This window comes from Acinonyx jubatus, chromosome A3, assembly GCF_027475565.1.
Source record: "Acinonyx jubatus isolate Ajub_Pintada_27869175 chromosome A3, VMU_Ajub_asm_v1.0, whole genome shotgun sequence".
NCBI classification, from domain to species: Eukaryota; Metazoa; Chordata; class Mammalia; order Carnivora; family Felidae; genus Acinonyx; species Acinonyx jubatus.
Genome location: NC_069388.1, coordinates 106780009 through 106802679, shown reverse-complemented (window position 1 = coordinate 106802679; position 22671 = coordinate 106780009). Strand labels below are relative to the sequence as shown.

General features: G+C 44.0%; 1 protein-coding gene across 3 annotated transcripts in view; it reads right to left on the bottom strand.

Annotated features, from left to right (window-relative positions):
- Positions 1 to 2305: 2305 nt before the first annotated feature.
- The window catches only part of DHX57 (DExH-box helicase 57), a 55804-nt gene continuing 35438 nt past the window's right edge, over positions 2306 to 22671 (bottom strand). The window contains exons 15-24 of one of the 3 annotated variants that reach the window (XM_027033592.2): positions 21597 to 21770; positions 20567 to 20767; positions 18689 to 18965; positions 14322 to 14417; positions 14150 to 14233; positions 10923 to 11057; positions 9960 to 10034; positions 9148 to 9282; positions 6040 to 6240; positions 2306 to 4207 (exon numbers count right to left, since the gene is read on the bottom strand). In XM_027033592.2, the coding sequence (XP_026889393.1) occupies positions 4064 to 4207; positions 6040 to 6240; positions 9148 to 9282; positions 9960 to 10034; positions 10923 to 11057; positions 14150 to 14233; positions 14322 to 14417; positions 18689 to 18965; positions 20567 to 20767; positions 21597 to 21770 (1522 nt within the window). In that variant the 3' untranslated portion in view covers positions 2306 to 4063. The remainder of the gene's footprint in view (positions 4208 to 6039; positions 6241 to 9147; positions 9283 to 9959; positions 10035 to 10922; positions 11058 to 14149; positions 14234 to 14321; positions 14418 to 18688; positions 18966 to 20566; positions 20768 to 21596; positions 21771 to 22671) is intronic. The other 2 variants (XM_027033590.2, XM_015076745.3) reach the window with 2 other exon arrangements.

The following is a 22671-nucleotide window of genomic DNA, read 5'->3' as shown; positions in this document are numbered from 1 at the left end:
TAATAATAAAAAAACCTTCGCTCTTTGAAATGCTTCTGTTGAAAATGTTCATTAGACACATTGTTATACCATATTTAGGAATACCGTATTTGTCATGTCAGGGTCGTCATCCTAAACAGATATTCATTGCTGGTATTTATAGGAAGTTGCCTTTTCAAACAAACCCCTTATACTGTCTTTTGTTGCCATTTCTTTCCTAAAATGTTGAAATACAGGAGGAAAAATCCAGTAAACTGATTTTTTTTTTTTTTTTGAAAGAGAGAAGGCACAAGTAAGCAAGGGGCAGAGAGAGAGAGAGAATCATTCCCAGGAGGGGGAAAGAGAGAGAGAGAGCTCTCACAAACCCGCGAACTGTGAGATTGCGACCTGAGCTGACGTCAAATGCTGAATGAGCCACCCAGGCACCCCCGTACGTTGATTCGAAGTCACCGTCCTCACAGCTGTCTCACTGGGGCACCGCGTCCTGGCTTATTTATTCAATTAGCTGGGCTAGAACTGACTGGGGAGTAGACTCCGGGATGGTCCCTGTTAGGCAAAGAAGGCAGAGGCTGAACCGTCTGTGGGAACAAGCTCGTGTTTGGGCTGCTGTCCTGTATCTTTATGAAACACGGATGCCACTCCTTCCTGCTGGTCCACATGTAGGGCACGAGTGATTCTCCAGCAGAACTCTTTCTTTGCTCTTTGACAAAACGAATTATTAAAACATTTAAGATTTGAAAGCACTTTAAGGATTAGTGATTGGCCACAAATCCTATTTAAGACCAATCTCTTTGATATTATCATTGTGGGGGCGATAACTTAGAAGCTGGCAAGAAAAAGTCTCTCCTGTTAATGATTCATCGTGGTTAATGGTTTACACAGTCATTACGTAGCTTTACATGTGTGAGGCTGAAAGACATTGAATAAGTCTATCACTCTGGAACAGTCTGAAACTATTGCCGTGACAATAAATTGTATTAGCTGGCTCTGTATTGTTTCCACCTGAGGCACTCCGTACTGTGAGTCCTCAAATGTTGACTGACACAGTGTCATGACCAAGTTCTAACTTCTGAAAACAATAGCTCACCCTGCTATTTATTAACCGGTTAAATATTTTAAGCAAACTCTACCCCCTGCATTTAGGAGAAAATAAGCCCTAGGAATTATGCTTAATTCTAGCGTGACATAGGAGGAAAGAGCCATTGTCTGCCCAGGCTTGTTCAAGCACAAGGGCAATGGGAGCAGAATTCTGTCCCCGGAATCCTCATTTATGTGGCAACGAGGTGACCCTCACAAGACACCCTCGGAGTGTCAAGCCCGAGCTCACCAGCTCTCGGCCCAGCAACTGAGACAACGCAGCAGAATGCAGTCCTCAAGAAGCCAGCCTGGGCCGCACCTGAAAACCACACCGTTGGTCCCGATTTGCCTACCTTTGCTATATATTTTACAGAGTGACTTTCACGATGTCTTATTTTATGATACCCTCTTAGGGACATATTCAAACCATTGCCTGGAAATGAAAAAGAACACTGACCACATGCTTGCAGACCCACAGTCTGTGTGCTCTGGTATATTATTTAAACTGCTCAAGTGACAAAACGGAAGGGTACAGACCAGAATTCATTCCTCGTCAGGGAGTTTGAATGGTAGTATTCAGATATGGAGCTCAAGCAGGAAGAAGGCACTTTGTCAACCTATGACCACCTCTGTGAGAATGTTGTTACCTATTCTCATTTCCTGAGAAGTCCCCGCAGACATGCACTACAACAGTGTCGCAGACTAATTTTGTAGCAGGTACTGCATCCATATTATTTCCTAGCTAGGTTCCAGTAAAACAAATGTTTGAGAAACATTTACAGAGTTCTCCAGAAAATGAACATTAAATGCTGATCATCTTTTACAGTTTTTTTTTTACAGTTTATTTATTTTGAGAGACAGCAAGCAGGGGAGGGGCAGAGAGGAACCCCAACGGGGCTCCACATGGTCAACGCAGAGCCCCACGTGGGCCTTGAACTCATGAACTGCAAGATCATGACCTGAGCTGAGATCAAGAGTCAGATGCTTTAGACACCCAGGCTCCCCAATGCTGACCATCTTGTTGGGGCTTAGAAATCTGGTGTCACCTTGAAATGCTACACTGCACTCTGATCTTCAATCGCAAAGAAGTAATCCTATTTCATTGATCTCATGTTAGTGATGGGGCTTAAGAAGTTTAGTCTTGCAGGTGAGGATTTTTATTTTATGTTATTTTTTTAATGTTTATTTTAATGTCTATTTATTTTTGAGAGCGAGAGAGAGTGAACAGGAGAGGGGCAGAGAGAGAGGGAGACAAAGAATCCAAAGCAGGCTCCAGGCTCCAAGCTGTCAGCACAGAGCCCGACATGGGGCTTGAACACATGAATCGTGAGATCATGACCCTAGCCGAAGTCTGGCACTTAACAGTCTGAGCTACCCCAGGTGCCCCAAGGATTTTTCTTATTCAGCGCCTTCAGTCAAGGCTTCCCAGTCTTTTCCACCTTCTTGCCCATCTGTAAAACGACTTGTGCGACTTGTGCGTTTGTGCCTGGCTGCAGGTGGCCAGCCCACGATGACTGCCCCGAGGGGAGCGATTGCTCAGTACTCTCAATGGATGGTTTTGTTGTTAACTACCACCCGGCCAGCTGGCCAGTCGTATGCTGTGCTGCGGACTTGTGTTGAGAGCTGTGGGTCCACTCAGGCCGATGGCTCGATCTCGGGCAGCCAATATGAGCTCCGTTACGGCACCAAGAGTCCACACTGGTTTAAAAAAATGTGTTAGGATGGTTTTCTCCTGCATTTCTCCTGAGCAGTTCTGTAATGTGAGCCTTGTTTCCAGGGCAAGTCAGAGCCTGAATGCTGTGGGTGCTGTGCATATGCGTGTCTTTTATTTAAAGTGATAACGTGAATTCATGCCTTTTAAAAATACTACTTAGAATCTCAGCTCTTCAAGTGCGCCAAAGTTTAAACATGCTTGGTAATGACCGTTTTGGACAGTCCAGGAGGTTTTCTGGAAACTGAACAGAAATAATACCTTAAAAAGTGACCACCCTTCACTGCAGTGGTTTTTCTCATTCGTTTGAATTCTGTCTCTAGTGTGAAATCTATAGTGACTCTACCTGAGCGCTAGACAAACACAAGAATATTTTTTTCTACTCAGCCCTTCGGGATTCTTCCTGGCCACGCTGAAAAATGTCCAGAGGCAATGTAAATGTACTCATGGTTTTTCAACATGCTGGCTCCCCATTCACCTAAGTGGTGGTTGAAAATAAGCAGTCTCGTGGAAGATATTTTTATGGTTGTAAATCTGACACTAGCATGGCAAACTTTTCTACATCGACCGTGCCAACTCTGCTCTGAGAATACCATCAAAATTCCCATTTGGGTAAGGAGGAGTGTGGCCATTAGATCTGGGTGTGTGCCTAAGAGAGAGCAAAGATTCCTAAATGGAAAACCTAAAACAGCACGAAGACACCTAGACAGTTCTGCTTTCGAGAATATGAACGTTAAGGGTGAGACCAGCTTGCATTCTAATAACAGATAAGAGCTCTTTAAGTTTGTTTTTTTAGGTTGACCTTTAATGAGTAAAAGTAAAAATCCCTCACAAGTCAAGTTTGCTTTGTAGCCAAGAGCCTAAAATGAAATTTTAATTTTTCTTGCTCACATGATTTTTTTTTGTCCTTTTTCTGTTCTAACTTCTTTCAGATGAGCCGTTATGATAGAAAAAACATTCAGTATTTCTCCTCATGCTCCTCCCTCACCCTAGTAAAAAGCAGGAGAAAAAAAAATACATAGAATAAAACAGAATTGTATTAAACATTCACTTTTGTGTTACTGGGTGAATTTCCTTCATTCCGGGACAGTCCCAGAGAAAAAGACAGGCAAAGCTGGTTTTTCGACCGCCTCACACCACACTCCAAATTGTGCTGGGAGGGCTCCTGCTCGGTCTGGGGGTCTGGGAGGCTTCCCTCGTGCGCGGCGCCTCAGGGCTTGGCTGGAGGTAGAGGTGCTGCCGTTATTTCCCAGGGGAGCACAAGGGGCGGGGCAGGCGCTCTCCTGAGGCAGGTCTTTATTGTGTGGTGACAAGTTTCACAATCATGCTGATGATCCGGGATCCTCGAGGACACGTACACAGATCTGTGCTCGGGTTTTTTATCTTATCCTGGAGGAGCTGGTCAAGTTCACAACGAAGTTCCTTTACTAATTCGGCCACCTAAAATGAAAGTTGCAGCGTAAGCAGCGCTTGGGTCAACGGGGGAGGAAAGGTTATTACAGGAAACATCCCAGTGATGATTATCATTATTCTAAATTGCTGCTATTAATTTTACCTCCACGTGGTGGGGGAGGAGAAACTAACACAATTTATTCTAAAAACGTTTCTAAAATTTCTTGATGGAGGCGCCTGGGTGGCTGAGTCGGTTAAGCGTCTGACTCCGGCTCAGGTCATGATCTCACAGTCCATGAGTTCGAGCCCCGCGTCAGGCTCTGTGCTGACAGCTGCAGCTCTAAGCCTGGAGCCTGCTTCCGATTTTGTGTCTCCCTCTCTCTCTGCCCCTCCCCCACTCATGCTCTCTCTTGCTCTCAAAAATAAATAAAAATTTTTAAAAAAGTTTTAATTTCTTGATGCAGCTATAGGAATGTTCACTCAATGTCCACATCTCCTTTCAAGAAAAGATTAAATCTGAAAGGATGGCTTTTATGTAGTGTTCTCCATATTAAAGCCTGGTCACCTTTTATAATTTGTTCCAAGAGGAGAAACAGGAAAATGGAAAATTAAAAATGGTAGATACTAAGAGAAAAAGTCTCTAGCTTTAGGATACATTCTATGCTTTGCTGGGGCTAATAGCTCCACATTCTTTATGGCATTTTGCTCATGCTGCTGTTGGAGCAGGCACTGGAGCGGTCTTCCCGACATGCTTTGCCCCTCCCCCGTCGTCTGGCCACCGTGCAGTTTGCGCCCAGACGGAACTCAAACAGGCTCGTGCCGTGGGCTTTGCCACAGTGAATGGCTCAGGTGACCCGGGCCTTACAGTTTATGACACTCCTTTGGCCACAACAGTTGGTTTAAGAGAGGAGGTTTCTGGTCTCCCCTTCCGGACACTACGCTGCAACAGACATGAGGCCGGGGGCCACCGCAGCCATCCTGCCCCCACAAGGTCAGCCAGCCTCTCGTCACCCAGCTGCCTGGCCTTCCGGAAACTGTACTGGGCAACACGACGGCCACTCGTCACATGTGGCTCATCCAAGGGCCACTTTGAACTGAGATGTGCGGTGAGTGCGCACAGTCCAGATTATGAAGATGTCACATGAAGAGGAGTATCTCAGTGCGCCCTTATACGATGACACGATGACATGAAAACTTTTTAGATGTGTTAGGCTACATAAAATTAAGATGAACTGCGCCTATTTGTGTTTTTCAAATGTGGCTACTAGAAAAATTGAAATTACACATGTGGCTCACGTATTTTTATTCGACTGTGCTGCTTTAGATGTTACAGTTCAATGTGCCAATAAATTCTCTTTAACGTTTGAGTTGGTGTTTCTGCTTCTTGCCGTCTAAGACCTCTACCTGATGCAAATGTCAAAATGAATTTTTATTTCCTAGGCATATACTCTGCCTCCAGTGTCTCTGCAGACACTCCAGTAGTGAACATGTGAGACCTGACAATAGACAATTCAGATCCATTACCTTTTTTTTTTAATGGTAGTGGTGGAATCAGGGTGATTTTTATTTATTTTTGCTCATCTGTGTATTTTGGGACTTTTCTTTGGAGAGCATGTGTTATCTGTTGAACAGTTAGGAAGGTCCAACGTCTCGCCTGCAGCTTCTGTCCTGGGCCTCCCACGCCAGCCCGTCCTGGGCTCCCCTCCCAGTGCCCTCCTGGTCTCTCACTGAGGCTCCGGGCCTGGCCTCTGTCCGTGGCCCACTACCCTCTCCTCATTCGCTCTTTGCCAGCTCTGCCGTCCTCGCTCCCTGCAGGAACCCGTCTTCTCCTTGAAGCCCCTCGGGGCCTGTGCCTCCTAGACAGGCCCGCCAGCCCTTACCTGATGGGAGGCAGCCGCAAAACGGATCCAGCCGTCATCCAAGGACACGACAAACGCTCCTCTCTGAAGCTGCACGCTCACCTGGCCTCCCCCGAACAAGACCAGCGGGTACACGGACACCATGCTGCAGTCTCGGATGAACACCCGACTTGTTCTGATCTTTTCGTGGTACACCAGGTAGGGGCTGTCAAAGTGTCGGACCTGGAACAGAAAACCTCAGATGTGGACACCGGCAACTGAAGGGGAACCCCACCCATTCCACAGATGTAAGCACCGCCCTGGCCATCTGGGGCTCCCCATATTGTCTCCGGCCCGAACCTTCCCCCCCCGAGACCGGACTTATACAGCGACTGCCCTCTTGACGTCTCCCTCTGGACGTCTAACGAGCATCTCAGACTTAGGTTCAAAAGGAATTCTTGATTTTCCCACTCCTTTCCAGCAGCATCCCCTCCAGCTCAGTAAATGATGCACCCCTCCTCGGCTGCTCATGTCCCAGACTGAGAAGCCTTCGACTGCTCTTTCCCCTCACTCCATCGAAATGGTCACTAAGTCCTGTCGCTTTTCAAAATACATAATGAAACGACATATTCTCACCACCGGTACGGCTCAAACCATCATCAACTCGCACAGCCCACTGCCAGGGCTTTCTAAGTGCTCGCTGGGTTTCTGCCTCGCATCTTCACGGTCTCTTTCCCACCCGGCAGCCACCATGATCTTTCAAAAACGACACCCGCCAGTGACTTCCCAAGAATAAAATCCCAAATCCGTACCATAGCCTACAAGGTCCCACACAACCTGACCTGTGCCTGCTTGTCTTAAAACACGTGCTGCTCTTGCACTGATTTCCTCTGCTGGAATGTTCTTCCCTGACCACTCTGGGCAAAATGGCCCCTCCCCTATCACTCCTAAAATCTCTTACTCTGTCCTATTTCTTTTTTTTAATTCTTTTTTTAACATTTATTTATGTTTTGAGAGACAGAGAGAGACAGGGCACGAGCAGGGGAGGTGCAGAGAGAGAGGGAGACACAGAATCAGAAGCAGGCTCCAGGCTCTGAGCTGTCAGCACAGAGCCCGACGCAGGGCTCAAACTCACGAACCGTGAGATCATGACCTGAGCCAAAGTCGGTCGCTTAACCGACTGAGCCACCCAGGTGCCTCACAATTTCTATTGTTCTATTTCTCTTGATAGCATTTGTTACTAAGATGAGATGACTTGTTTCTTGCCTGTCTTCCTCAGCAGAGCATAAGCTCCCCGAGGGCAGAGACCCAGTCTGTCTAGTTCACCTGCCCACAACAGGGCCTGGAAAAGAGAGGGCACTGGTATGTACCAAAGGATGCACTGCATGAATGTCATGATGAACTCAGAAGAAGGGTGGCCCTAACTCAGTCCTCTGGCCCCTAGGTACGTATGCAGCTGACAGCCAGAGGACCTCCGGGTCCTCCAATTCTTCTGGGCTCTCGGAGATACTTTTCATGCTTTGCGGACACGTTACTCAGTAGTTCCAGGGGGCCGAGCAGCCCGAACACTTCAAACTCTCTTCCCCCATCCCCTGGCCCCTGTCCCCCCCCGCCAGAGCTTTACTGAGCATCTGCTTTGGGCTGGGTGCCAGGCTAGCCAATGAGGACATAGAAAGGAATACACGTCCTGACTTTAGGAATTTCACAATTCCATGAAGATGTACCACAAACCGTAAAATAATGGGATAAGCGCAACAGTGGACAAAATGCACACCTCGTGCTGGTGGGACAGAGGAGCAACTTCGAGGGGGAGGGACCCCGGGGAGGTGGTTTTTAATGGAAGCTCCGAGGACAGGTAGGAGCCTGCTGAGAATGGGACTGTCATCCCAGGCTCCGAGGGAGTGCGTCGTATGTCATGGCACACAGAGTGACAGAGGGAGGAGTGACAGGGGACATGGTAAAGAGGGGCAGGTGTGAAGGGTCGGATGAGAGTGTATGGGAGCCTCCATATATGAAGAGTTTTAGCAAGGGGATGATATGACCAAACGGAGGTTTTGTAAAATTAATTGTGGCAGCAGTACTGTAAAAGGTGGGAGAGAAAGGACCAGAAGTCAGATCGTTACAGCACTCCAGGTAAGAGGCGGATGGTGGGCTTTGAACTGAGGCAGGGCGGTGGGGAGGGGACGCGCAGGCACATCTGGGAGCGTCGACAGGCAGAACTGCTGCCCGGCACCCAGATGGACTGGAGTGAGGCGAAGAGTGGCAGGGTCTCTGTGAGCGGGGGCCTCCGGCTGGGAAGGTGCTGTTTGCCCAGGACAGGCGAGAGAGGAGAGAGGAGAGAAGTGGGAGACAAGGAGCCTGAGCTGACTGGCAGGCGTCCGGCTGGGGCTTCCAGCAGGAGGGCTCAGGACAAGCCCAGGCACAGGGAGAGGAAGCTGGGGGCTCTGGGACAGCTCCAGGTGGCAGTTTGGAACCGCGGTGTCGCGCTCTGCGGGTTCGGGAAGAGTAAGTGCTCCGCAGTGAGACAATGAGGACGAGGGACAGAGCGCCATTTCAGAGCAAAGGAGAGAAACCAGCAAAAGGGGTATCGGGTGGTGATGGGAGAGAGAGAACAAAGTGGTATTTCAGGAGCAAAAACACATCAAAGATGGTTTCAAGAGGACGGGAGGTTAGCAGGGTTGAATACTACACTAGAGTCAAGCAGGAGGAGGACCAGGGAGGGGGTGGACCCCCAGGAGGTCACAAGTCACTTCTGGGGCTGGGAGAGGGTGTTGGCAGCAGGCAGGAGGGCGTGCGAAGTGAGGGAGCGCCAGCAGCAAGCGCCCATCACTCCCTCCCTGGTCAGGCGAGGATTTAGGGATGTGATTAGATCCTGACTGCTTAAGTCACCGCTGCAAAGACGCAAGCTTACACTTGAAAGCAGGCTTGAGCGGTTTTTTTTTTTTGTATCCAGTAGAATTTTCGTCAAATGGAAATAGTCTTTCCAAACACAGTCCAATTTCCAGTCTGTTCACGCTTTCTCAACCTTCCCCAAGTCAGTGGTGCTGCTGGGGACAGCAGGTGACGGGATGAGGTCTGCTGACTAGAAGGGGCTATGTTGCTCCCCTGAGACCTGCCCTATGCAAACGTGAGTGGACCCGCCATTCCGACCTGATAGTTCACCGAGGAAGGGTGAATGTGCACATATCCATCGTTCTTGGTGACAAACTTCAGCTCCTCTGATTTTGGTTGCATTCTGACAGCTCCGGTACTGGTCTTGTGAAATTTCCCTTCTGGGCTTTTCACCTAAACAACAGGTATTCACAAAAATATATATATATATATGACATATGTATATTTCCATTGGAAAACGAGCAGACAATGTGTCAGACGTTCATTGCAGATGTCAACTGAGCATTTAACAAAACGTTAAATGAAAAACAATTTAGCACTCTCACAAATTCAGTCTTTCTAAGTTTGACAAGGGCTGGATAATTAAAACTCAGGTAAAAGTCCGACAGCACATACAGGTAGGGTTTTCCAGAAAGCTGGCCACAAGTGGTCCCATGGCAAAGCACTGACTTGTTTGATTTTGTTCCTACCTAACCGTAGTGCAGAGTAGAGACCGTAAGGAAAACTATAGTAGAATCAAGTTTCTACCTAACATAAAAGGCTAGTTATGTACACGTTGCCCGACAGGATAACATTTATGTCCATTTAAATTTCTAGTATGTCAGAAGGATTCAAAACAAGCACCTCATTTTATACAATAAATGTGTTCTTGAACAATGTTATCTTAACAAATTTGGATAACTGAAGCACTGGAAATGTATACAAAGTTTAAAAGGCTGTGTGTGTGTGTGTGTGTGTGTGTGTGTGTGTGTGTGTATATCTCTTTAAGGTGATTAATGTGTATGTCTTAACTTAAGTCCCTTGGCTACGAATCAAAGAAGTGGGAGGACCCAGGAAAAATGTTTTGTTACCTGCACTACATTTGGATAAAGAGCAGCACACAGCATTGCTGATATCAGCTTGGGGTTCTCAGCATTTGAGTTTGCCTAGGAGAGAAAGACAGCATTGATCTTATAAGTAATGTGGCCACTTCTGTTTGTACCCTGGAACTTATCATCACATTTCACTTGCTTTCTATCTTAAAACAAAACAAAACAAAACAAAAATACCTTATTTCTATCCTTGTGCTGGAAAAACTCTTCCTTTCTAAGTAAAAAACAAGGTAAAGTAAAAAACCATATGCACATAGGGCCCACTCCAAGAAGCCCACAGTTAACTCTGGGTCTCTGCAAAGCAATTACAAAGCCAGTGCTCCTAAGGATCCGTGGAGACAGACTCTGGTTCAGGAGATGGTCATAAACTGCAGAAAGTACTAACTGCACTGAGAACAGCGGGGCATCAGGTTCGTCTTGAAGAAGTGTTCTTCCTGTGGTCACAGAAAAAACTATCCTTGGTTGGAAAAAGGCTGGTGTGATTTAAGAAGACATTACTGAAACATGTTTCACCTCTTATGGGCTTATCAAGAACCAGCATGAAAATTAAAAAAAAAAAAACAGTAGCAACAGGAGTGCTACTCCTGCGCTACAGGTGGCGCAGTCGGTTGAGTACCCTTTGTGGGTTCGAGCCTAGCATCAGGCTCACTGCTGTCAGTATGGAGCTCGCTTCAGATCCTCTGTCCCCCCCTCCCCCCACCCCTCCCTTGCTCTCGCTCTCTCCCTCAATAATAAATTAGAAAACATGTTAAAAAAATAGCAACAATTAACAACAACAACAAAAACCCTTTTGTTTTTTGGAGTGTTTACCTGACACTTATTGTGGAAAGAAAATCAAGAATGTCACCAAGCCCACTGCTCCTAGTGCTTAAGTGAATAAGACCTACCAATGTTCCTGTGCTGATTAAAGAGAAATAACAGCACTAACTACACATTCTTTACCTCTTCGCCTGTGGCGTCCAAGATACCGTCTCCTGCTTGGGCCCTTTTCTCAATTTCCCTTGCTCTGAGTCCCTCCTTTACAAAGCCGATGTCTGATAACAGTTCAGTGAATTGTCGTTTGAGGCTGGCCATTTCCTGAAAGAAGTGGGAAAAAATATTGAAGCACAGGCATCAGCAAATCAAAGGTAAGTGCAGGGTCTTTGCTTCAGTGGCTAGTAATGAGGCTCATCTGGGTTCACCAAATAGGTACGAAGATTATCTTGTCTGGTCATTTCCATAAGGGCAGTTTTCACTTAGGCAAATCGGCAGAGAGAGTGAAAAGAGTTACACAGACATTCACCAACTTCATAAAACCCAAGGATCATTTATTTGACTTAGTTCGACATTAAAAAAAACACATTCATTGGATCTGGGGTAGGTCTGACTTCCTGAAAATTCTCAGGACAGCAAAAAATGTAGTTTACTTTGTTTGTAGTTTACTTTGACCCCGGCTCAAGGTGCCGTGACATCATCTGATTTTTCCAACTTGCATTTCTGCTCAGATCCTCGTAGTTCCTTACCGGAGCCTAGAGTGTGCTCTCTCAATGTGTGCAGGACACCCAGCTCACTCACCCAGCTTACTTAGAAAGTTAGTAATAGAACTTACTTTCTATTACCTTGTGATGTCTCTGGCTCACATCTCTTCCTAGGAATAAGGATATTATTAAGTGGTTTAGATTTAGATGTCCCCCTGTGTAACTGAGCACAAGTGTGAGAAAGAAAAGAACAGACCTCTTTTTCTTCTGGCTTCTGTTCAAGTATAGGCTATGTATCAGATGATGGGGAAGAGGTTAGAACTGTCAAAGGAACTGAGAGCTGAGCACTATCTTGTCTCCTGATGACAGTTCAGGTATTTTCTTGGAATATCTCAAGTACGCATGGATAATACAGCAAAATAGAGCTAGGACTTCTCTTATCATGACAAGGTTTTAATTGCTAATCTTTTTTTTTTTTTTAATGTGTGTTTTTGAACGAGAGACAGAGCATGAGTGGGGGAGGGGCAGAGAGGGATACAAGGAATCCGAAGCAGGCTCCAGGCTCTGAGCTGTCAGCATACAGCCCGATGTGGGGCTCTAACTCATGAACCATAAGATCATGACCTGAGCCTAAATCGGACGCTCAACTGACTGAGCCACCCAGGCACCACCCCCCCCTTTTTGATAGTCTTAATCTTAATGTCTTTAGTGAGAAGAGGGAACTCTGATGGGCATCCTGAAGAAAATATATAAATAAATTTAGTAAGAAATGTAATTTTTTTTAATGTTTATTTTTGAGAGAGAGGGAGAGAGAGAGTGGGTGAGGGGTAGAGAAGGAAGGAGACGCAGAATCCGAACCAGGCTCCAGGCCCTGAGCTGTCAGCACAGAGCTGGATGTGGGGCTCAAACTCACAAACTATGAGACCATGACCTGAGCCGAAGTTGGACGCTTAACTGACTGAGCCACCCAGGCGCCCCGTAAGAGGTGTAATTTAAAAGAAGTATCACTTTACACTTAAATGTTAATGACTTGAGGAAAGATCTATTACTGCACCTCACATATAACACACCCTTCAGACCAGTGGTTCTCAACACCAGCTGCATACTATCACCTGGGGTGCCCAACAGACATCAACAGATGCTTAGGCTCTACCCATAGAGATCCAGGTGTAACTGGCCTGGGGTGAACCTGAGTATGTTTACTTATTTACTTTATGAATCTGTTGTGATTGACAATGACTGCTTTTGATGAACTTAGAATGTATCTAGAGCTTTTCTCCTCTCCTGATGCCTCACCTCTAGGCAGAGAATGAAGGCAAACAGTGGGATGCTCCTGAGGTCTCTTACTTCATTGTAAATAACCAAATTCACTCACTCACGCATTTCTTCAGTGAATCTTTACTGGGCGCCAGCTATGTGTTAAGCAAAGTTCTGGCGCTGGGAATACGGTAAGGTCTCTGCTCTGACGGAGCTTGTGGGGTAGAGAGATAAATATCCAGGCAGTGGTAAGTACTAAGGACATAAATTTTGTGTTCTACTCCAAGACGTCTTTTAATATGAAAATAAACTCCTTCCCCTTGAAGGAAAAATAAGATACAAACAGAGAGGGAGGCAAACCATAAGAAACTCTTAAATACAGAGAACAGACTGACGGTTGATAGGGGTGGGGGGTCGGGGAGGCAGGGGAAGATGGGTGATGGGCATTGAGGAGGGCACTTGTTGGGACGAGCACTGGGTGTTGGATGTAAGTGATGAATCATGGGATTCTACTCCTGAAGCCAAGACTATACTGTATGTTAGCTAACTTAACAACAACAACAAAAAAGTCCTTCCCCTTCCCAGCCTCAAAATCTTTGAGTAAAACAGATGCTTTGCAAAGATGTGTACCAGCATTAGTCTGGCTTCGCAGACCACTTTGGAAAGGGGCCTACAACACTGTCACAACAGAAGACAGAACCCTCTCTGCTATTACAAGATAATAAACTTTCTCTTTCTTGTGCACTCGTTATTGACATCGTAGCCTCTGACCGTCATAAGAAAAATTAAAATCCAGTTCAGTATTCGTTGTCTGGTTTTGAGGAGAAGGTGAAGAGTTTGGGATGCTCACTGTCCACTTTGAGAACATCATGAAAGCTATGGTCCCTCTCTCCAGAATAAAGCACATATGTACAAGCATATACTTTTGTGCACAATTTCAGGGGTTTATGGACACAGGTTAAGAATGCCTGGTATAAGGGCGCCTGGTGGCTCAGTTGGTTAAGAGTCTGACTGGCTCGGGTCATGATCTTGCGGTTCATGAGTTGGAGCCTGCTGACAGTGCAGAGCCTGCTTCAAATCCTCTCCCTCTCTCTCTCAAAAATAAATAAACATTTAAAAAAAAAAAAAGAAAGAAAGAAAGCCTGGTATAGTCACTGAAAAAGCTGACTTCCAGTAAACAGTGATCTGCAGAGTGCCTATATTCTATCCTCCACGTAAGTAAACACAAATTCACTGAAAAGAAGTAAAATGGGTCAGTTGGACGGTTCAGCACAGAGGGCCTCATGTGAGAGGATGCGAAATAGGAGTGTGTTTTACACAGCTGCTAAAGCCAAGCGTATTCCAGAAATAACACTTTCAATGTCAAGGGAGGACAAATAAGACAAAGTTACAACACCCTTTGGTGTTCCCCTGCAATAAAACGAACGCAAACAAACTGCCACAGAAACAACTCACCTGAAGAACTCTTCCAGACAGGAAGTTCTGTCTGCAGTAATTGTAACTTGCACGCATGCCTTCTTTCGTACTTAGCTGCCATCCCTAAGTTTTGAAGAAAATATAAGTGAACTTACTCTGTCTTTGCTGCCAATTGTGGTAAAATACCTCAGCTATGAGGTTAGATACTTACCTTATATGCTCGCAGAAGGGCCAGATAATCACTGTTGGCAAATGCAAATTCTAGCTTTTTCTGGTTAGCTTCCTCTTTTTTATCCCAGGGAGACACCTAAATGAGTAAAACCAAGTTTGAAGGGCACATTTTACCTGAGGTTTCTTTTCTATGTTTCTTTTTTAAATAATCACTGCCTTTTATTTTATTTTTTTAAGTTTATTTATTCTGTGAGAGAGAGAGAGAGAGAAAGCGCATACAAGGGAGTGAGGGGCAGAGAGAGAGGGGGAGAGAGAGAATCCCAAGCAGGCTCTGCTCTGTCAGCACAGAGCCTGATGCGGGGCTCAGTCTCACCAACCATGAGATCATGACCTGAGCGGAAACCAAGTGTTGGATGCTTAACTGACTGAGCCACCCAGGCGGCTCAAGATTTTATTTTCAAATAATCTCTACACCCAACAGAGGACTCAAATTTACAACCCCTAGATCAGAAGTCGTATGCTTTTCCTGACTGAGCCACCCAGGCGCCCCTACCTGAGGTTTCTAATGGCACTTTCCCATGGCTGAAGCCAGGTGCCTTGGGAAGTGTTTTGTGCAGATCACAAAGTAGACAGTGAGTGGCTGATTAAAGGCAAGTGTGGTGGTAACGGGCAAGCTAATAGTCCTATTGCCCTTGAGTCTCTCTGCCCACGCAAACCAAGCTCTGGCGGGTCTTTTAGTTCCTTGTGCCAAGATGTCATGTCATCAAAGAACCACTCATTCTAAAAGCCAGATCTAAACCCTAACATTCTGTTCGTTTTGGGGCACCTGGGTGGCTCAGTCACTTAAACGTCTGACTGTTGATTTCATCTCAGGTCATGATCTCACGGTTCATGAGATTGAGCCCCATGCGGAGCCTGCTTGGGATTCTCTCTCTCTCTCTCTCTCTCTCTGTTCTGCCTGTGTGTGCTCTCTCTCTCAAAACAAACTTTAAAAAAAATTGTTAACTCTGTGGTATCTTTATTTTACAATTTCTTATTCACTCATCTTTTATGCTTGAGTCTCCCCTACTTCCATACCCATAACTAATGTTTTTTTCCTATAGACTAATACCTCTTATGAATATAGATGTAAAAATTCCTACCAAATGATAAAAAGAACAAGGCTGCAAGACTCACATTTTTAAATTTCAAAACATACTATAAAACTAGAATAATCAAGATAGTATGGTACCAGCATAAGGACAGACATTCTACTCAATGGAATAGAATTGACAGTCCAGAAATAAACCCATATATTTATGGTCAACTAATTAAGTAATTATTTATTTTTAGTAATCTCTACACCCAACATGGGGCTCGAATTCATGACCATGAGATCGAGAGTCACACACTCTCCCGAATCAGTCAAGTGCATCCCAGTGGTCAACTGATTTTTGACAAGAATACCAAGACCATTCAATGGTGAAAGAATAGTCTTTTTCAACAAATGGAACTGGGACAACTGTACAGTCATATGCAAAAGAATGAAGTTGGGCTCTTACCTCATGCCGTACACAAAATTAACTCAAAATTGACCAGACCAGGGCGCCTGGGTGGCCTAGTCGGTTAAGCGTCCGACTTTGGCTCAGGTAATGATTGCATGCTTCATAAGTTCGAGCCCCGCAATGAACTCTGTGCTGACAGCTTGGAGCCTGGAGCCTGCTTCAGATTCTGTGTTTCCCTCCCCTGCACTCTCTCTCTCTCTCTCTCTCTCTCTCTCTCTCTGCCCTTCCCTCACTTGCACTCTTTCTCTCAAAAATAAATAAACACTTAAAAAAAAAAATAGACCAAAGACTATAATGTAAGAGCTAAAACTATAATACTCTTAGAAAAAAATGTAGGGATAAATGGGATGAATCTTCATGACTTTGGATCTGGAAATGGATTTTTTTTTTTTTTTTTAGTGTAGTTGACACACAATGTTACATTAGTTTCAGGTATACAACACAGTGATTTGACAAGTCAATAATTGATACATTATGCTACGCTCACCACAAGTATACCTACCATCTGTCACTAGACAATGCTATTACAATGTCATTGACTATATTCCTTATGCCCTGCCTTTTAGTCCCATGACTTACTCATTCTGTAAGTGGAAGCCAGTAACTTCCGTTCCCCTTCAGCCATTTTGGCAATGGATTCTTTAACTATGGCAGTGGAAGCTTGAGGAACAAAAAAACTGGATAAATTGGACTTCATCAAAGTTAAAAACTTTTGGGTTTCAAAGGACATATCAAGAAAGTAAGAAAGGTAACCCACAGAATGGGAGAAAATATTTGTAGATCATATGTCTGATAAGAGACCTGTATCCAAAATGTATATAGAACTCTTATGAATCAGTAATAAAAAGATGAATAACCAATTTAAAAATGGGCAAAAGGGGGCGCCTGGGTGGCTCAGTCGGTTAAGCATCCGACTTCGGCTCAGGTCACGGTCTCGCGGTCCGTGAGTTCGAGCCCCGCATCAGGCTCTGTGCTGACTGCTCAGAGCCTGGAGCCTGTTTCGGATTCTGTGTCTCCCTCTCTCTCTGACCCTCCCCCATTCATGCTCTGTCTCTCCCTGTCTCAAAAATAAATAAACATTAAAAAACAACAACAACAACAAAAAATGGGCAAAGGATCTACACAGACATTTCTTGAAAGAAGATATACAAATGGCAAATAAGCAAATGAAAAAATGTTCTCTATCATTAGCTATTGGGGAAATACAAATCAAAACCACAAATTCACACCCCCTAGGATGATTATAATAAAAATGTTAGATAATAACAACTGTTGGTGAAGATGTGGAAAAATTGCAACCTTGATAAAAATGCTGGTGGAATGTAATATGCAGCTACTCTGGAAAAAAAGTCTGGAAGTTCCTCGAAGAGTTACCATATTTGATCAAGTAACTTCCCTCTGAATACCCAAGACAAATGGAAACATATCTCTACATAAAAATGTGTACATGAGGGGCACCTGGGTGGCGCAGTCGGTTAAGCGTCCGACTTCAGCCAGGTCACGATCTCACGGTCCGGGAGTTCGAGCCCCGCGTCAGGCTCTGGGCTGATGGCTCAGAGCCTGGAGCCTGTTTCTGATTCTGTGTCTCCCTCTCTCTCTGCCCCTGCCCCGTTCATGCTCTGTCTCTCTCTGTCCCAAAAATAAATAAACGTTGAAAAAAAAAATGTGTACATGAATGTTTACAGGCAAAGGTGGAAACAATCCCAAGTGTCCATCAGTGCTGGACAGATAAAATGAGGTATGTCCATTCACAGTATTGTTTGGTAAAGGAATGAAGACTGATTCATGCTATAACATAGATGTACCTTAAAAGCATTATGCTAAGTGAAGAAGCCAATCACAAAAGAACATACATTATATTATTTTACTAATACGAAATGTCTAGAGGAGGTCCATCTGTGAAGGCAGAAAGCAAACTGGTGGGTGCTTAGGGCTGCAGTGGATGAGGGTTTTGAGGGGAAAGAGGGAGGGAGTGACTGCTGAGGGGTTTCTTTATGAGGTACTAAAAATGTTCTAAAACTGACAATGGCGAGGACTGCATAATATTAAAAACTTCTGAATGTACAACTTAAATGGGTGAATTATATTTCAATAATGTTGTTTTAAAAAAGTGATCTGGGGAGCCTGGGTCAGTCAACTAAGCATCTGACTCAGTTTCGGCCCAGGTGGTGACCTCGTAATTTGTGGGTTTGAGCCCCCTGTTGGGCTCTACACCGACAGCGCGGAGCCTGCTTGAGATTCTCTCTCTCCCTCTCTCTCTGTCCCTACCTGCTCATATTCTGTCTACAAATAAACAAACAAACAAAAACAGGGATCCAGTGTATTTTATGCAGGGGCACCTTTCGCTTGTATTTTCTGATTTTTCTTTCTTTTTTTTTATTTTTAAATTTTTAAAAAATGTTTATTTTCTGAGAAAGCGAGACACAGTGCAAGCGGGGGAGGGGCAGAGAGAGAGGGAGACACAGAATCCGAAGCAGGCTCCAGGCTCTGAGCTGTCTGCACAGAACCTGACGTGGGGCTCAAACCCATGAACCATGAGATCATGACCTGAGCCGAAGTCAGACGCTTAACTGACTGAGCCACCCAGGCGTCCCATTCTGATTTTTCTTTAATGAGCAAGGACAGTGGATACCATAAAAAGCACATTTATGGTATTTCAGTAAGTTGGATCTTCAGTTCTTAATCTTTACTTGGGGCATGGATTTCTTTTAGGATCAGACAAAAGTTAAAGACATTGTGACCTGAAGAAGTCCCATATATCACCCTCACAAGAAAACATGTAGGAGGATCACATAACCCTGAAGCCCCCATGGTCCCCTTAGAGACCTATGGACTCCAGTTTCAATGAATGTTGTTTACTTACAAAAGGAGACTTAAAAGCCAAGCTGGCGGCAATGGTGAGGGCAGGATCCAAGCAGCGGAAGATAGACCCAAACAGCATCAGTTTGCCGATTCTCACGTCCACCGGCAGGGAGGCCAGGTGATACCCTAGAGGGGTCAGCTTTTCATCTGGAGTTAATGCTCCTAAGTCTCGTAATCGTATTTTTGAGGCACGGAGAGAATCTGGGTGTGGCGGCTCAATGAGCCGAGAGAAAACAGACTGGAGACTGTGAGTGCTAAACATCTCTAAAATTTTAATTCTACAAAAAGAAAAAAAAACATAATGCGTCCATTTTATTTCTGGAGAGATGACACAGAGGAACAAGCTTCTTTCTTGAACGAAAATAGTTGCCAATTTCCAAGGCACATGCTTTCATAAGCTAGACCATGCTAGGTGAAATACATTAAAAAAAAAAATCTCTTACGTCTTCTAGTTCTAGCAATAAATTATAGAAACACTTTCAAATCCTACCCTGAAACTTATGGGGATTCAGGATAAAATTCTGTCTATAAACTTTCAAAATGCTTCTCTCTATCAAATATGGGTTCAAATTATGAAACAAGTCAAATGATCCATTTACTCTTTCCCACATCTGAAATTGTACCGTAATTGCTGATAAGCTTAATCTGCAATGTGTCTTGCCTTGAAGAGCTACTCTTTTAAATTATGAATTTAAGCAGTTTTCAGAAGAAAAAAATATATATATACAAAATTTATTTATTTCACTTATAATTCCTTTTTAAGCTGTCAACCTAGAAACATAGTTGTTTATTTTTACTAATTTTTTACTAATTTTTACTAATGTATATGCATTTGGTACCTAGCTTTCTCCCACTTCAACTCCCTAGATATTTCACTTTAAGACATGCATGGACAGTAATCCACTTACTTAGACTTAAAATGAAAAAAAAAAAAAAGATAAGAAAAAAAGATGAACCATGTTGGCCTATATAATTTGCCTATTTCCCCACTGCTGTATATCTGAGTTGTTTTTAAATCATATGTGCCACATATATTACATTTCCCCTCTCTCGTCCCCTCTCATGGGTCATTCCACTTCCAAAGCTTTCTCAAGTCCCTTCACTCCTCATCTGCACTATTACTACCTCAGTAAGGTATGTGCCTGCCCAACTTCTTAAGACCTGACTGTGGACACTTAAAAGCAGGGCCTGGGTCTTGTATCCTACAGTAGCTCTAGTGCTCAGCCCAACCCCTGGCAAATGGAAGGCTTTCAAAATATACCTGCTGGATAAGAGGAGAGCTATAACATCTTTGTATAAGTAATTTGCTTTGGGTTATTATTTTATGGGCATATTACGTCATAGGGACTGGGTCAGAGGGCATGGATGGTTTGAGTTCTAAGATAACACCAACCACATTTTCAGGAAGGTTGAGCCAAACGTTCCCTAGCTTCAATAACACTGAGTTTGATCATTCATTCATTAAATCCTCTTTTATGATATTTGTTCTTGTTTGTTTATCAGCTAAATAATGGTGTTTTCGAGTTGTTTTTGTTCACTTGCTCAGATCACGAGGCTGTAGACTTTTGACCTTTGATGATTCAATATTGGTATTGCCCCTAGCAGAAATTTCTTGATAAATTAGATCACTTTCCTGACTTCCAAATGTATTCTAAAGCTCTATTTTAGGGCCATTGTTTGCAATGTAAGAGATCTTCATGTGCAGAAAGTTAAATCCAATGGTAAAAGCAACACTGAACAGCTCCTTTTTTGCAAATGAATGAGTTCATCCATGCCCACTCTTGGCAAAATGTCTTCTACTAAGAAAAATAAACCCACGGAACTTAGGGTGAGAAACATGTAGACCTTCTGGAAGCAGAATAGAAAGATCAAGATGTACCTCAGACACAGCTGTTCCAATGGCACTCTTTGTATTTCTGGTAGCTGCTGCTTTAAGAGCTGGTGATTGAAGTGATGGCTGGTAAATAAATGGAAGCAGACCCCAGAAGCAACACGGCCCGCTCGACCTTTTCTTTGCAGAGCATTGGCTTGAGAGACAAAAGTATCCTCTAGGCTTTCCATCCCTTTGCTGGCATCATATCTATAAGAAAAAGAAAATGTAGAGAAGAGTTTTTTATAAAAACATGGGTAAGACCCGACCTAGCATGGACAGAACAAATGAACTACCTCACTTCCAAGGAAGGACAGTGTCCTGTGTGTTCCGGGAATAGTTCAGCCCCTGGAGGCAGCACACAGTGCTGTTTTAAGTGGTATCAAATGCTACTACACATAGTTCCTTTATGCAACCTTTTCTCTTTTTTTAAGTTTATTTTATTTATTTAGAGAGAGAGCAAGCAGGGGAGGGGCAGAGAGAGAGGGAAAGACAGAGAATCCCAAGCAGGCTCCGTCAGCACAGAGCCTGACGTGGGGCTTGAACTCACGAACCGTGAGATCATGATCTGAGCCACAATCAAGAGCCGGACGCTTAACCGACTGAGCGACCTAGGTGCCCCAACCTTTTCTCTCTTCATTCTTTTTCATGGTTTATTTTGACAAATAAAAACTGGACATAGGTGTACAAAGTGGTTTTGATATATATATGCATTATGAAATGATTTCCACAATCAAATTAATTAACACACCCATCACCTCCCATATCATTCCATCTTTTTCATTCAAGCACATGTAAAGCATATGGAAAAAAGAGGAAAAATAATTAATTACTTCCAAGGGAAAGCCTTAAACCTTCCACCTCTGTTTGACTTTAAGACTATGGTCCTGGTATAGAATCACTCATATATACCCATATGCGGTTTCCATAAAATATTTTTCCAAACGGTAACCCATGTAGCTCAAAAGCATCAGCCATTAACAGCCGTGGCACTCTAATGTATCTTTAGCCCCTCTCTCACATTGCCAAAAGAGAATACCTCTTTTCTTTCATTTTCCCAGAATCGATGACATAGACAACATCATCAATGGTTATGGATGTCTCAGCAATGTTGGTAGAAATTATAATCTTAGTTACACCCACAGGGGGTTTTACAAACACAGCCTGCTGCTCTTCACTGGATAAAGATGAATGAAGTGGGTGAACCACGCATCTGGAAGGAAATAAACGCACATTTAATATTCTGGCACAAAAGGCTGGAACTGGATTAATGGTAGGTGAATTTCTATTAAAATTAACAATAGAACTCCAAGTATCAGCAGCTTCTCTAGAACCTGCCCTCAGGGTCCAGCTCTTCTAAATGAGAAGGTTCTTTCTGAGCCTTACAAAATGTTGACTTGGCTCTATGAACTAGAAACCTTGCACTGACTTGGGAAAAATTGGAATGTAACTCAGTAGTAAGTAATCAAGAGAAACGTATAGCTGATATTCTATAAGTAACAAGCCTCGCACACTAACCAGGAGAGAATCATTTTTCCTCTACCTTTAAATCCAGAGGACCAGAGGCAGGGGTAGTGATGTGAGCTAAGCCAAGATATTCCTATATTCCTGGGAGTGTTTCTCTCTTTAGTAGCTGTCGCTTTAGATATAAAAACACATGTCTTGCTACTGGAAAAGGAACTGTTGCAAATTATTTTTTTCTCAAATGGTAACATTTCTTTGTTGTTACTTACACTGGCTTCTCCCATCCCTCCCCACTCCCCATCTGGCAACTGAAATTACATGCAATTTTGCTGAGTCACTACGCTAAGTGAAGAGAAAAATTTTTATTTAATGGAATGGGAATGATTGATTATCTGGAACAAATCAAATTATTTTTTTCTCAAATGGTAACATTTCTTTGTTGTTACTTACACTGGCTTCTCCCATCCCTCCCCACTCCCCATCTGGCAACTGAAATTACATGCAATTTTGCTGAGTCACTACGCTAAGTGAAGAGAAAAATTTTTATTTAATGGAATGGGAATGATTGATTATCTGGAACAAATAGGTTTGTCTACTTCCAGCTGGCATAAACAGACATATTCTCGAGCAGTGACACCATGGTCTAAAGA